The sequence below is a fragment of the Peromyscus californicus genome, unplaced genomic scaffold (assembly GCF_007827085.1).
Source record: "Peromyscus californicus insignis strain IS unplaced genomic scaffold, ASM782708v3 Scaffold_5__1_contigs__length_169319896, whole genome shotgun sequence".
In the NCBI taxonomy this organism is placed as follows: Eukaryota; Metazoa; Chordata; class Mammalia; order Rodentia; family Cricetidae; genus Peromyscus; species Peromyscus californicus.
The window spans coordinates 2,414,579-2,430,911 of NW_026294573.1; the positions used below are offsets into that span (position 1 = coordinate 2,414,579).

Consider the following 16,333-nt stretch of genomic DNA (forward strand, 5'->3'; position numbering starts at 1 on the left):
GCATGGTGACACACGCCTTTAATCCCAGAAAGCGAGCCTTGAATCCCAGGGAGTGATGGTAGAAAGCAGAAAGGTTTATAAGGCGTGAGGACCAGAAACTAGAAGCATTTGACTGGTTAAGCTTTCAGGCTTCTAGCAGCACAGTTCAGCTGAGAGCCTCAGAAATGAGGGCACAGAAGCTTCCAGTCTGAGGAAACAAGACCATCTGAGAAGTTGGCCAGGTGAGGTTAGCTGTGGCTTGTTCTGTCTCTCTGACCATTCAGCATTTCACCCCAATAACTGGCCCCGGGTTTGATCTTATTAATAAGAACTTTTAAGATTCATGCTACACCTAGCAAAGATGGCCACTGACCAGTGGACAAAGGGCACCCACCTCAGTCACAGTCAGTGTGCAGCATGTGAGAACTGAAGTGCCAGGTGGCCAGGACTCTGCAGTATTTCTGGATACTAGTCCAGTAGAAAAAGTCTGTACAACAGGACCAGGCTAGACATGTAGCCCAGTGCTGTGGTCATATCGATACTCCATGATTAACCTGATCATGGGCATTGTAGAACAGAGAACGCTGTGCTGATCTTGAACCCAGAGTTATGGCAATGAAATTATGCAAAACAATACACCAATAGCCTGATACATGGTAACGGATGGAGCTGCAGCCCTCGCCTGAGATTCCGCTCACTACTCCTGAGGTCATCCTGAGGAGGCCCTAGAGTAGTACATGGAAGTGGAAGGTCCACTGACACAGCTCTGTGAACTGTACCAGCTGCCATGAGTAGCCTCAGGAAACTCACTGGCTCACCACGCCAGGCAGAACTGTCTCTTTGTTCTGTTGGTGTCCTCTGGGGGAACAGATGTTCTGTATGTCTCCACAGGAAAATCCACACAGCACATCAGAGCCATAGACATGAGAGAGCCAAAAAACAGTCTGGGAAAAGCAGCTGCATTGCCTGCTACAGGCTCTAAGAGGCATCTGCAACTGCGGCTGAGCTATCTAAGGCTGGAACATCCACAGGGGAATCTCCATATGCCTGTCCTTGTGTGGTGGAGGATGGGACACCTTTTTATAGGAGGTCCTGAAAATGGCACTCAGAGGACACAGTACATGCCTTCAAGCAGCACACAGGGGGCAAGACTGGAAGCAGGCCACAGTGGTGCCCATCACCTGGCTACTTGCTGGAGATGGAGGGCAGACAATGCCCATGGGCCTCTGCAGGACGGAGGACAAGGAGGTGCTGCTGATCCTTTCCCAACTGCTGTGGAGGAATGAACGCTCATGGGGTGGAAACCACTCCAACTTCTTTCCAAGAGGCCTTCAGAGACCTGCCTACTCTGTAGAAAGGTCTCACTATAGCCTTCTAACAGACCTAGGAAGGCATTGTGCCAGCAGTCATATAAGCAGGTAAAGAATTTAAAAGCAGAAGACACCCTGTTCCAGGAACCATAAGGCTCCTGGTGGAAAACCTCAGTGCTCCAAGTGGGCTACCGCCCCAACAATCTGTAGACCAGGAGGCCCCTTTAGGCCACCTGAATCACACACACTGTTGGCTGCATGCCAGAAGCATGTGCTAAGTCCCTACTGCTAAGGACACTACATGCTGTAGTAGAAAGACATGGAGGAATCCAGCAAGGCTCCTCCCCATTGGCTGGCTAAGGCAGTGCCAGAAAGTGCTATGCAGGCTACTGGGAAGGACTGTCAGCTATGAACTCTGCTTGCTACGCTACAACATGCCAGGTCCTGCTGGTGCAACAGCAGCCAAGTTCTATGGTATAGCCAACAGTTTTCTGACAGGGCTAAACCCCACTCTACAGCAGAGAACCCAGGTAAGCCAACAAAGACCCATAGTGATGAGGTCATGGGCCCCAGCGGGGAGGCTACTGCTACTGTTTTCCCAAATGATACGTCTGTCATAGTGTCTTCCGAGCATTTGTGTTTATGTCTCTAGATTATTGCTACTGTGAGCTGTGGTCAAGGGCACTTCCATTTGTAACGAGTACCAGTTACTTCAGAGAATCCTAATGGGCCTAAATGCTGAGTATACATGTCTGCTGCTGTGACATGTAGAAGGACAAACTTAATACGTCTGTTAACTCAAAAACATCTTCTCGCCGAACTTACTCTCTTTGAGCCTTGGTTAGGTGGGAAAGCACTGTTTTTACCCTACAACCTTGTCCCAGAGTCTGCTGAGCCACGTAAGGGAACAAAAAGGGAAGTTCAACTGCCCAGAAGAGACAAGCTCATGGAACCGGTGCCACAGATGGCGTCTATGAACCAGCCACTGGCTTCATTCAGCCCAGCATGACCCCACTGCCCTTGTGTCCTGGCCTCTGTTGATCGAGGGTGAACACATTTCTTTGCTTTCTTGTGTTGGTGTAAATTGTTGGTTGCAGTTTCCACCTAACAGTGGTAATATTCTGTATTACCCCATAAGCTCCGAGAACACAGCAGAAGCGGGCAGAAAGAAGGCAAGCCCTGGAGGATGTGGTGTGGTAGTGCAGCTCTTTCCTCTGGGCTTAATGTAACGACTGGCCCCAAGGGGCAGAGACTGTGGTGACCTACAGAGTACCTTGGCCCCACACTTATAATGATGAAATAAGAAATGACCATCATGATCAATAGATCTGGGTGATGGTCACGGAGCTGTTACCATCCAGAGGCTCCACTCACTATCCCTGGTCCCACGTCAGCCACACACGGTCTTGTGTACTGTGCGGTAGACAGTAAGTGGAAGCTTGACTGAGGGCTGGGGAGTGGGAATACTTTTCAGTGCTGCATCTGTTCAAGGGTCAGCCATGAGTAACTAATAAATTAACTGGTAAGTCGGACTTGGAGCATCCGAATTAGTGTCCTGGCTGGGGACAATGGGTGTTTCTTTATGTTTCCCCGGAGACTGCCAGCAGCAGAGCTATTGCCAGCAGTCCCAAACTGGAACAGTCAAGCGTATGAATCAATTATGGTCTATGCAAAGCACAGACATGGCAGTAGGCAATCGGACACAGGAGAGCATGGGCCCACACTGCAGGACTCCACTTACCCAAGTCCAAGCAACAATGCCGTGAATACCATCGAAGTGGGATGGAGATAGCTTGAGTGGAGGGTGGTAGAGACAGTGGCTGACAGAGCCAGTCCCTCTGGGCCACAGCATGGACTCTACTTTCCTCACGACTTTCCCTTTGAAGCTTCAAAGATCTGGGTTACCCCAGGCTTTGGTCTTTTTGTCAAAACCTAGGTGTCCTAGTGCTCAGCACCTGACCTGCCTGCAGTAGTCACTTGTGAGTAGCCATAGCCCATGCCCAGCACCTGACCTGCCTGCAGTGGTCACATCTCGTCAGCATGAGGCAGTGTTTCCAGTAGTGCAGGTCCAGACCCTCTTCTGTGAAGGACTCATTCCTCTCCCCACAAAAGATGCACAGACTACAATGAAATAGGAAACCTGGAAGTGAAAGCCACGCTCTGGCTACCAGGACCACTCAACCCCCACTGTGTTAGACTCAGGACTCCTCAGACCCCTCCTGTCCTGAAATGCCTGGTGCTCTGAGGGCAGGCTGCACCTCTTGGGGAGGATAACAGGGCTCAGGGTCCATGCATAATGCCTGGAGAAAGGACCTTACCAAACAGCTGGCATAAGTCACAGAAGAGCTAGAGGACAGCCCAGGCCCTTACAGACTGGACCTGCTCTTGGACAGGATGTCCACGGCAACTGTTGTGGGGCAAAGGTGGGGCTGTGGCTGTGGCGGGCCCAAGTCAGTGTGGTTTGGCTTAGGGCTGTTTCCAGGCTTTGGAATCAGGAAGAGTCATCCAGAGATGGAGAGTCACAGTGAGCCAGGGAGGAGATGCACACCCAGGGCCTCTCCATGCCCCCCATGCAACAGACACAGGTGGTATCACTTACTTATCCAAATAGTGGTTATCTGGGATTTCTGGAGTCTCAGGTGGGGCAGCTTTCCTTCCTTGAGGGTCTGAGCAGATTAAAAAAGCACAATTTAAGTAACGTTTGGTTGAAATGTTTAAAGTTTCAGCAAAAAGTAGTAATTTTAAAAAATGTCATTTTGTTTTATTATGAACCCAGTGGTAAGGTGTACACACAGTTTGCATCCAGTTAGGGCTGCAGAGTCAAGAGAAGCAGCTTTCTTTCTTTTTCTTAGGAGTCAAATCTGGGCCTTGCACATCCATGGAAAGCACTACTGCCATGTGCTACACTGCAGCCCTGGTGAGTGGCCAAGGCCTTGCTATGTAGCTTGGAGTAGCCTCACACTTGCTGCAGTGCTTTGAGTGGGAACAGGCTCATGTCTGAACACTTGGTCCCCAGTTGGTGGAACTGTTTGGGAAGGATTAGGAGGTGTGGCCTTGTTGGAGGAGGTGTGTCACTGGGGGCAAACTTTGAAGTTTCAAAAGCCCATGCCATTCCCAGCATCTCACTCTCTCTGTGTCTCATGCCTGTGGATCAGATACGAGCTCTCAGCTACTGCTTCAGCACATGCCTGCTGACTGCTGCCATGCCCCTGCCATGACAGTCATGGGCTCACCCTCTGAAACTGCAAGCCCCACATAAACTTTTTCTTCTACAAGGTGCCTTGGTTATGACATCTTAGCACAACAGAAAAGTAACTAAGACACTCACCATCCTCCTGCCTCATCTGCCATTCCCTAGCTCATATGTATGACACCAGGCCTGTTAAAGAAGTGATTTTGTTTTGTTTTGAGACAGAGTCTCACTATGCAGCCCTGCTGGCTTGAAACTTATATAGCCCAGAGTGGCCTCAAACTCACAAGAGATCCCGTCACTGAGTGCTGGGATTAAAGGTATGTGCTTGCCAAAGGAAGAGATTTCATTGTTGAGTTGCCCTGATTGGAATTTGCTCACCTTGATTCTTAAGCTTCATAGCGTCATTCTCCTAAGACACAAAGACAGAAATAGTCAGGAGCGAACTGCGGCTGGGAGCTGCAATATACCCAGGATGCACTATCCTCAAAGTACATGTCTGGATTTGTTTGTTATTTCCACCAAAGAGTAACAGAATTCATGTTTTTTCTATTTATTTATTTATGACAGTCCCATCTGCCTATCAGTCTATCTACCTACCTACCTATTACCTATTTATGTATCTACCTACCTAGCTACCTACCTATTATCTATCTATCTACCTACCTATTATCTATCTACCCACCTACCTATCTATTATCTCTCTATCTCTCTATCTCTCTATCTCTCTATCTATCTATCTATCTATCTATCTATCTATCTATCTATCTATCTATCATCTATCTGTGACAGTCTCATCTATGCAGGCCAGGCTAGCCTCAATATCGCAATCCTCCTGCCTCAGCTTCTTCAGTGCTGTAATTAACTCAGCTCCACCAAACTATGAAAGAGGCATCAGCAATCTTTTCAAGCCAAACCTGGTGGTGAGCACTTGTGATGTTGGCACCTGTTAAGCAGAAGCAAGAAGGTGACAAATTTGAGGCCAGCCTGGGCTACTTGATGAGTTCTAGGGTAGCCTCAGCTACACTGTGAGACTCCATGTTAAATCAACAACAACAAAACAACTCCAGCATTTCTTCCTGCTCTCTTTAAGCCTCCTAGTTCCACCATTCCATAGACACACATACACCAAGGCTACCAATCTCCTCCACAGGTGACTTTCATTTCTATTAGTCAAGTGACCACGAGCCCCACCAACACAGGTATGGTGGGCAGCAGACACCTGGCCGTGTCCTAGCTAGCTTGTGACCTGGAGTTAGCCTCTAGTTAGCCACACCTGTAAACTAGCAGGGAAACCACTCAGCACGGACTGCACCCCTGCTGGTGGCTACCATCCTGCCACAGTGGTCCAGGAGGCATCGCAGTCTCCGTGGCCAGCTCCAGGCTGCCCTGCTTTCTCCTTTCCTTACTGCTACTCTCACACTGGCCTTTGGTGGGAAGGTCTAGAGACCTTCAGCCCTTTTGGGCAAATATATTTGTAGATGTGTTTTCTGCTTCTTGACTTGTTCTTTCTCATTTGGGTAGAGAGCAGCGTGGGAGACCTCTGCCCACTTCACAGCATCCTTGGAGCTTGTGTAGTAGCTGTGGCCACAGGCATGAGGAGCTTGGAGGCAGGCTCCAAGTGTGCCTTGCAAGACTGAACTTTGCACTTGGGACTGTGGACTTTCTTAAGACCTCTGCCCTCTTACATTTTAAAAATTACTTTAACTGTGTCTATGGGGGCAGCAGCACATGCACACCACAGTCAAGTACAGAGGTCAGGGGACCACTTTATGGAGTTAGTAGTTCTTGTATCATGCGGGTCCCCGGAATACTCAGCTCATCAGGTTTGGCAGTAAAGACCCTCTGAGCCATCTTGAGGGTAGGCAGAAGAACTTTCGCCTCAAGCCTCACAGTAGCAGTAGAACTGGCTAGTAACTGACGTGGGACACCATGGGCCTGGTGCAGGCCTTCTTTCATTTGTGCCCCAACCAACCAAACAAAAAGAAAGTAAAGCCACCCTCTGCATCACCCCAGCACCCCCCCACACTCAGGCGACATTCTGACCTGGGCTCCAGCTTGGGTCTCTCTCAGAGCCGCCAACTGGCCCTGCAGAGCCTTCATCTCCTCTTTCTTCTGTTTTTCTGCTTCCTTTGTGGCTGCTCTTTTCTGGGCCTGGTTAAAAAAACATTTTTCCCCATCAGAAGAACTTTCTGAGGGTAGCTTCAGACATTGGAAGACAAATTATAGCATCAATTTGGATGACTGTAACTCATATTAAAAGCAAATTCTTCAGTGATTTACTAAAGGTTTGTGCATCACTAATCCTGCTCTTCCCAGACAGGGGATGATGGTCTCACAGCTCACAGGCAGGACATGGACAAGGACAGGTCAGGGCCTGGCTCAGGGACCTGCTTCTTATTACAGACTGTGCTTCTCCAAAAGGGAGTCCTTAGGAAAGACACTGGCCATCCATTATGTCTCAAGTGGCACTGCTATTTCTCTCTCTCCCTTGCCCAGTCTGTCCTGTATTCACAGCATCCTCTTAGCTCAGCCTCCCAGTGCTGAGATCACAGGCAAGAGTCAGCAAGGCTGGTCCATGTTCCAGGTCACTTCTTAAACACAGACTGCAGTTTCATTGACTCATGAACGCCAACTCACCCTGACTTCGGCCTCCGTTGGCCTGCCATCTATCTTAGCAAATCCCTCAAAAATGGCTTTGTAGAGAAGGTTCCTGCGTGTGCTGCTGTCTTCTGGAGGAAGGTGCTCCAGGGTGAGGGCTGGGTGCTGTCTGTACATGTCCAGGATGATTTTGACTGCTGTCTCTCGCACCTCATACACCCTGTGCTCCAGGGCATTCAGTGCAAACTGCAAAGAAAGCAGTCTCAGTTCTGCTACTGATTTTCTAACAACAAAGTTAACTTCTCCCAGCACAAAAGTGACCGATGGGGTACTGCAAAGACTTGGAAAATAAAGACAAGGCAATGAGGAGACAAGAGCAGAGGGAGTCACACACCTACAGATCCCTTCAACATGCACATAGCACATTCAAGTCCAGAGCTATGCTTTGCTTTTACTTCTAGTGTGCTATGAAGCACTCTTTAACTTCCATCCATCCACACTTAATATTACGAAATACTCCACATATATAGGGGACTAACACAAACCACAGGGACGCAGCATCTATGTCAAGTAGGGTGATACCTCTATGGGATTTTTGTTTGTCTGGCTCTCCTGTACCCTGTCCATCTCCCCAGGCTGTTCTCCTCCCCTGCCTGGAGGTTCCCATTTGTCTGCAGCTGATGTGTGCTGCTGCCCACAGGCTGTCACTTTGCATAGAGCGTCTCTTTGTGCAGCTCTGTCATTTTAACATTATGAGCAGGGTGCTGGGGATGCAGCTAGTGTTAGGAGCACCTGTCTAACATATCCACATGTTCTGTCCCTAGCACTGTAATTGTACATAGCGCCAAAACACACTGGCGAGATGGCTCAGTCAGTAAAGGTACTTGCCACCAAGCCTGACTGTCTGAGTCCCAGCCTTGGGACCCACAGTGGAAGGAGAGAGCTGACTCTTACAAGTTATCCTTTGACCTCCACATGCACACTGTGTCTTCTGCTCCACCAGTGCTCGGTATCATGCTTTCCTGATCCTGAGCTCACTCACCTTATGTCAGTGGTTCCCAATTTGTGGGTCATGACCCCCAAAGACCATCAGAAAACACAGATATTTATATTACAATTCATAACAGTAGCAAAATTAGTTATGAAGTAGCAACAAAAATAATGTTATGGTTGGGGTCACCACAACATGAGGAGCTGTATTCTAGGGTTGCAGCGTTAGGAAGGTTGAGAACCACTGCCTATGTCTTTCATTTTAACTGCACTATGGTGCCATCATACAATCATGTCACAATGCATGACCCAGGTCTAGACTGGCATTGCCATGTTAGAGGTCAATGCCTCCCCAGTGGCTCTGGGCACTGGGCTTCTCATTTCCCACACTTCTGAAGGGCTCAACCTGAGCCCCACTCTTAGGTTCTACCCTATACCTGCTTGTTCGACATCACCATCAGGCTCCCACACTGGGTCCTCTGTTCCTTCCAGTCTGTTTCATGTACTCTTACATCAGAGACGCTGGTCCGCCCTTCCCTGGAGCCTCCCTGCCTCGGCATTCAGTCTGCATTGCACAGCCACCCCCTGGCCCTGCTCATCCATTCCTGCAATCATCCCTGCACTCCTCTTTTCCTTTCCTTTGCATCATCAGGTGGAGCTGAATGTGATGGCAGCCATCAGTGTCCCACTGGTTTATTCTGTTTCACTTCAGACTTGAGCCACACACACTAGGGGTGTCCTGTACCATGGACAGCGGAGCTCAGTCATGAAACAAGTGTCTGGCAGTGATCCAGGCAGGAGACCAAGATAGGCATGGTTTATATTCTGTATTTTAAGCAAAGAAGTTTGTCAGAGGTCATTGTCATGAGCTATTGTGGGTCATGATGCAATTACAGTTTATTAATTCAGATGTCAACCCACCAGTTGAATGTTCTCTGATGGGCTAACCTGTCGAGCAAGGCCTGCAGGCCACCAACTCTGAATACTGTTGCTTTTATCTGTAATTTCTTATGCAATGATATCTCCCCATTACCATGTATTTTCATGAAATGTGTATTTGTAATCTTTTGATTACATCTAAATCTTATGGGCCCATATATCTATGGGTTGTCAGGAAAATGACTTTTCATTTAGCTGTATAATTTTTTTTTTATTTGTTTTTTCAAGACAGTGTTTCTCTGTGAAGCAGTCCTGGCTGCCCTGGAACTCACTCTGTAGATCAGGCTGGCCTCGAACTCACAGAGATCTGCCTGTCTCTGCCTCCCAAGTGCTGGGATTAAAGGCGTGTGCCACCACCACCTGGCATATAATTTTGATATATAGAAAATATACTAGGATATACTTCATAGCCAGATCTATTGTCCCATGAGACTGTGGACACTTAAAGTCTGCTTTGTTCCTTTTACTCAGACTAACAAAAACAAAAAAAAATCTCTCCTCAGTCTAACACAAACTGCATGCATTTAGTTCATTTTTATTTCAAAGCAAGTTCAAACTAGACTAAAGGCCTTTGTAAATAGATAAGTTTAAAACTTTACAGTTATGCACAAGGTCACAGTTGCAGATGTCTTACCAAGGTTACTAACACAAAACACCCTAAGAAGAGTCTGCCAATTCTTCGCTTGCCGAGTCTGCTGGTAAACACTATGTCTCAGAGTTTGCTGCACTGGGCACTGCGCCCCCGACTCTGGTCCTCAGACCTTGGAACCTTGCGCTACCACGGTAATGGCTCTGCTTGTTATCGTCTATTCTAGGCATGTGCTATGTCCTTGAGGGTTTTGAGACTTTTCTCAGGATTGCAAGGAGTTAGAAATGTGTGGACGGTCAGGCAAGAGAGAGCTAAGAATGAGAGCTGAAAAGAAACTGTAGATTTAGAGAAGAAGGAGAGAATAAAGAGACATGGATAGAAAAGCATGTTGTGAGTAGACTCATCCCACAACCCTTAGAAATAGTTTATCTCTGCTGGTTGTAGAGCCTCCTTTGGACTCTGGGAGAAAGTTTTTAAGGCTGGACCATAAAGACTTCCATTAGAAGTTTTTTGTTTTTCAGGTTTTTTGAGAAACCATCTTAGGTAGCCCAGGCTGGCCTCAAACTCACGATGTAGTCAATGATAATCTAGAACTTCTGATTCTCCTGCCTCTACCGCCTACATGCTAGAATTACAGGAGTGTACAGCCTGGTGTATGCAGTGTTGCAGATTGAACCTGGGGTTTTATGCTTGCTCCCCACTGTGGACAGTGTCCTGTGCATTCTATGCTCTCACTAATTAGTGAGGAAATAGCAGGAAGATCCAGATGTTCCAGCATGTTCACTGCCTCAGTCACTGATTAGACAGCCCTGCTCTAAGCTGTGGTGCTGGGGCCGGTGTCATGCCACATGAGCCTGGCTCACCTTCATCACATTGTCCACGGTGAAGCCTGAGTTCCCAGTACCCAGGTCTCTCAGCAGCCGGGCCAGAAGGTCCACTTGGCTCATTGCCAGATGAACGGAAGCATTGGCTTTCAGCGGCTGCACCAAGTAGGACGGAATGAGCTGGAGGGACTTCACCTCCTTAAACAAGGCCATTTCCTACAAATGCAGCACAATTGGTTAACTATTACAGGTAAGAAGCTAGAGGTGACTTAGTACAACTTAACATGACTGTCACATTGAACACCAAAGAGAACAAACAGGGAAGCAAAGGGACAGTGACAAGCCACAGGAGAATTAGGAATGGGAGCTGGGGTCTCAGAATCATAGATCAGAGGCAGAAGACATCGACACAAGAGCCAGGAGAACTTTGCAAAAAACCCCTGAAGACCTGAAGGCTTCTATTCTTGGTATTTTTTCTGAATGTAAAGTTTGGAAACAGATTAGGATTAGAGATAGAATTTTAGCATCACGTGTCAATGATTCTCTGGTAATACGATTGCTGGTGGACCAGTGAAAGTCCCATCCAGTGCTTCCATTGTTAGGTGATAGGGCTCCTTAAACTTGCCACACCACATGCGCTCAGTATGTAGTCACGATCTCTCTTTGTAACTGGACCATGAGTGATGGTCCAGACACTAAGCACAACGGCATAGTAAATATGGCCTCCAGAGGTTAGGACAGCAGGTTCCTGAAACAAGGGGGCCTAGCACGAAGGCTCAGTTAATCCGGTGACTTTGAAAGTTTATTTTTATTTATGTGTGAGTGTGTCTGTGTGTGTATGCCACATGAGTGTAGGTGTTTTTTGGAGGCCAGAAGAGGGCATTGGATCCTGCAAGCTGGAGTCACAGAGGAGTGTGAGAAACCACACATGGCTTCTGGGAACCCAACTGTGGTCCTTGGGAAGAACAGCTAGCACGCTTCACTGAGCTGTCTCTCTAGCCCCATCTGGAAACATCTGGCACAGGATTACCTCAGGTAGTGCGTACTCAGCTTTAGACCACCAGGAAACTAACAGGGAAAGCAGGCAGAGAGGCACACTCCTGGAGCCCTAGCACAAGGGAGGCTAAGGCAGGGGAACTGTGCGTTGAGGGTAGCATGGCTATATGGTAAAAGTGTCTTAAAAAAGCATTAAACATGAGCTGAGTGTGGTGGCACTCCTGCAGCTCTGGCTCTGGGAAGGCTGAGGTGGAGGAACACCTGTGCCCAGGGAGGTGGCCTGGGTGACATGGATAGTCCCTGTCTCTTACGGAAAACAAAAACCAAACCAACTTCCCATGTAGGAAAGAAATGAAGCAATACACACTTTCATTTGTGCTGAGACTCACTGCAATCCTCCTGCCTCTGTCTTTCAAGGGCTGACATCTTTTCACAGGAGACACCCTGCCCACGCTCTGCACTACAAGCACATGGCAGCACCTCTATTCTGCTGAATTTTTTTCCGTATCTGTTTTCTCTGAAATTTAAGTTTCTTAATAAAACCAGGTCTGAGATTCTTCACACTCTGAAAAATGACGACAGTTCTAAGACAGATGTATACACTCACAAAACTTGCATCAAATTTTAACGAATTCTCAGATTTTCTCAAGTCCAGATATGGAGCTTAAGGATCCCTAAATCGGCTGGCCAATGCACATCTGTAATCCTAGTGCTTTGGAGGCTGAGGCACGAACACTATGTCTAGTTCTAGGTCACTCTTGGCTACACAGCAAGTTCCAGGTGAGCCAGGGCTACATGAGACCATGTCTCACAATAAGAAAAACAAAACAAAACAAGGTTCCTAAACTAGACGTGCTCATTGGCTACTTTAAATAAAGCCAAATATATTTTCACAGTACTTCATACACTGTATGTCAAAAACCTCTTGCCCATTTACATGTGGCTTTTCACACACTGAGCCTAGAGTAAGTATGCTTGGTCAAAGAATGAGAACAGATAGAACAGCAGTGTGCTTCCTCTTTCTCTTTCCCTCTTTGGTTAGTTCTCTAGGTGATTACATGTTATCCATTCAATCTGTGCGTGTCTGTGTGTGTGTGTGTGTGTGTGTGTGTGTGTGTGTGTGTGTGTGTGTACACCACAGAGGGAGAGTGGAGGTCAAAAGACAATTTGCTGGAGTTCTTTCCTCAACTGTGTGGGTCCACCTCAGGGACTGAACTCAGGCTGGCATGCTTGGTGGCAGGCACCTTTTACCCACTGAATTGCCACCCCAGCCCCTTCTTCGTTCATGTGAAAGGTGTGTGTGCATGTCTATGCACACTGGCATGTGTGGAGGTGAAAGGTGTGTGTGCGTATCTATGCACACTGGCATGTGTGGAGGTGAAAGGTGTGTGTGCATGTCTATGCACACTGGCATGTGTGGAGGCCTGAGTTGGTTTCAGGAATCTTCCTCCATAGCTAGTCCACCTTGTTTGAGGCAGGGACTCTTAATCAAACCCAGTGACTGCCAACATGGCTGGTCTTGCTAGGCAGCTTGTTCCATGGACCTATCTCCACCTTCCAAGGCTGGGATAACAGGTAAGCGAGTGCCCACGGGTGTTAATGTGGGTTCAAAGGATCTTAACTCTGAGTCAGCAACTGCTTCCACTGCTGAGCCAGCTCCCTAGCTTTATCTATTCATTATTTTTATCTACAACAATCTGGGTATAGAATCTTGCCTGCAATCTGAGCACTTGGAAGTCAGGGCAGGAAGATCCCTGAGTCTCAAGGAGCCAGCCTGGACTACACAGAGAGTTCAAGTCTAGCTAGCATTACAGAATACAACAACAAGAAAAGTTTATGTGTAGACAGAGCTCATCTTTCCCAGTGTTGGGGAGCACGATGGCAGGTGTCTGAGGCTCTGAAGGAGAGAACCCCGCAAGGCAGAGTTAGACATCCACAAAGTGTTGGGGAAGTTCAGACCTGAATGAAATTCACAGCTATGACACGGAGGCGAGCCGAGGAGTCTCCGGTTCTGTTGAGTAAAATGGGAACAGCTCTCTCTACACAGTGTGTTGTTTCCAGTTTGCTCAGCTTGTGCTTGGGAATATACTGTGTAATTATCATTTTCAGCAATTTCAATGAAGCCTGAAAGACCTGAAGAAAATGAGGTCAGACAGATCAGCTGCTGTGGTGGGAGCTCAGGAGGAAACAGGAAATCAACAAATGTGAACGTTACACTATAATCTGCTTCCAAGCACGGCACCCCATGCCCGGGCCCTGCTCTCATTTCAGCCCTCACTACTTAACTCTCCTGACCATGTGATGCCAGCTCACCACTCCTGACAGACACCCAGTCCTCAACTTTTCTTTTTTGGAATGCTCATTCTCAAGCCTGTTCAGAGCTACAAAAAGGGATGCAACTCTCCGGCCCCTCATGTCTCATTAAAACATGAGAGCTGATGTTGGCTGCACATCTGCTGAATTCTGTGGGAAAATGGAGGCTGTGCAGAGCAGGGGAAGTGCCCAGGAAAGGGCGGCATCTCCCACCTGCTGTTTTCCCTGGAGCCTAGGATGTGCCTCTTGCTGGAGAACCCTCATTCCTGGCCTACTGAAAGCTAACTCACGGTTATGTCAATGATCTGGGGACAGCAGGCAAGGGACTTACTGAGGTCACAATGTCCTTTATGGCTCTTCTGATGAGAAAGACAGATGCTCTGAGTATGTTTTTCAAATCTTCCTTCTGGGTTCCAACAGGCATCTCCATCAGCTTCTTGTACAACGCCAGCAGTGCATCCTCTCGGCAGGACCATGTCTTAGAATAGGCCCCAGCCACCTGCCAGGAACAGCAGTCCTGCTTTACCTCAGGAGGCAGACTGTCCAGCCCCACACAGCCACCCCAGACTGACATCTTGCACTTTAAAACTCTTTTACTCTGCAGAATGAGAGGTAGAGCTGCGTTAATGGGAAATTAAGACCTGAGAGCTCCACATGTGAATGGCAGGATGTATACACACACACACACACACACACGCATGCACGCACGCACATGCACACACACACACACACACACACGCATGCACGCACGCACATGCACACACACACACACACACACACGCATGCACGCACGCACATGCACACACACACTAAACAAAGCAAACAAACAAACAAACAAAACCCTAGAGCTGTTTTCCCTTCTTTCCCCATCAGTGTGTTCCAAGTTTGCATGCATGTGCACACTGCATGTGCACACTGTATGTGCACACATGCGTGCCATGCATGTGCATAACTTGGTCTTCCTTTTTACCAAGGCTTCGCCTAAGGTGTCAATGGCAGAACTGGCTTCTCTCAAGGCCTTCTCTGTCAAGGGCTCGGGTTCCCCTGAGACACCCCGTTTCCGGATATCACTGCTGTCTGGCTCTCTCACTTCTGGTTCTGCAGATGCTTCCCCCAACTGCTTTCGAGTAATAGGAAGAGGCCGTTCATCGTAGGGCAGGGCGTCCACCTATAGGTGAGCAGAGGCAAGCAGAGTGCTGTGGGTGGGTGCTCTGCCCAGGATGTCTCCTCCACAGCCTGATGGGCTACTGGGCGAGAGGTCTAAAAGGATTACTCATCTAAGTATAAATAGCATCAGACTAGAATAATTCCTACAAGTGGGTTATAATTGGAAAACTTTGATGAAGCCTTTCATTCCTGCCTGAACTCACTTAGACATGGAATAACAACACTCCCACCACAGAAATTCAGCTCAGATACTAGTCACCTGCAGCCATTTCAGTTCAGCTGACATGAAGTTCAGGAGGAAGGGTCATCCCATTATTTTTCAGACTAGTGTTTGCTGACACACTTTTACTGCATTGCACTGAACAATAAACACACTTATTATCTCGGGGCCCAACACAGCCCCCAGTTAGGGAATCTGTAACAAGCTCCTTGGTGAGGCAGCTGCCATCCTAGCCTTCAGTCCTCTAGTACCTAAGTCACCAGGCACTGTTCATGGTGCCCTTCCAGCCTTGTCCAGTCAGAGACAAAGGCACAGAATTAAAAGGCAGGTGTACAGTAGAGTGGAAGTGGAGAGGGAACACTCCCAACTTTGTCCAGTCAGAGACAAAGGCACAGAATTAAAAGGCAGGTGTACAGTAGAGTGGAAGTGGAGAGGGAACACTCCCAACTTTGTCCAGTCAGAGACAAAGGCACAGAATTAAAAGGCAGGTGTGCAGTAGAGTGGGAGTGGAGAGGGAGCACTCCCGACTTTGTCCAGTCAGAGACAAAGGCACAGAATTAAAAGGCAGGTGTGCAGCAGAGTGAGAGCAGGGAGGGAGCACTCCAGCCTTGTCCAGTCAGAGACAAAGGCACAGAATTAAAAGGCAGCTGTGCAGTAGAGTGAGAGTGGAGAGGGAGCACTCCCAACTTTGTCCAGTCAGAGACAAAGGCACAGAATTAAAAGGCAGGTGTACAGTAGAGTGGGAGCAGAGAGAAAGCACTCCCGACTTTGTCCAGTCAGAGACAAAGGCACAGAATTAAAAGGCAGGTGTGCAGTAGAGTGGGAGTGGAGAGGGAACACTCCCGACTTTGTCCAGTCAGAGACAAAGGCACAGAATTAAAAGGCAGGTGTGCAGCAGAGTGAGAGCAGAGAGGGAGCACTCCAGCCTTGTCCAGTCAGAGACAAAGGCACAGAATTAAAAGGCAGCTGTGCAGTAGAGTGGGAGTGGAGAGGGAGCACTCCCGACTCAGCACTGAAGCTGAGACAGTAGGCAATTGTACACATGTGAGGAGAACACATTTCTTAAAGTCTGAAACCACTTGTGTGAAACCCTGAGACAACATGGAAGACTAGGCCTCAGCGGCATCAGTACTCTAAGATGGACGCATGGGCAAAGGCCCTTCTAGAAAGGCCTGGTGGGGTCAGTCAGCATAGGGATCTCCTCTGTTCTTGCTG

The 16,333-nt window shown here is 48.2% G+C and overlaps 1 protein-coding gene across 4 annotated transcripts in view; it reads right to left on the reverse strand.

Annotated features, from left to right (window-relative positions):
• Positions 1–16,333, reverse strand: part of Cep104 (centrosomal protein 104) — a 46,974-nt gene that overhangs the window by 13,672 nt on the left and 16,969 nt on the right. For all 4 annotated transcript variants that reach the window (XM_052717534.1, XM_052717533.1, XM_052717535.1 and 1 more), the window contains 9 exons: positions 14,702–14,899; positions 14,063–14,230; positions 13,378–13,551; positions 10,462–10,638; positions 7,120–7,326; positions 6,526–6,633; positions 4,861–4,891; positions 3,889–3,955; positions 3,302–3,410 (listed from right to left, as the gene is read on the reverse strand). In XM_052717534.1, the coding sequence (XP_052573494.1) occupies positions 3,302–3,410; positions 3,889–3,955; positions 4,861–4,891; positions 6,526–6,633; positions 7,120–7,326; positions 10,462–10,638; positions 13,378–13,551; positions 14,063–14,230; positions 14,702–14,899 (1,239 nt within the window). The remainder of the gene's footprint in view (positions 1–3,301; positions 3,411–3,888; positions 3,956–4,860; positions 4,892–6,525; positions 6,634–7,119; positions 7,327–10,461; positions 10,639–13,377; positions 13,552–14,062; positions 14,231–14,701; positions 14,900–16,333) is intronic.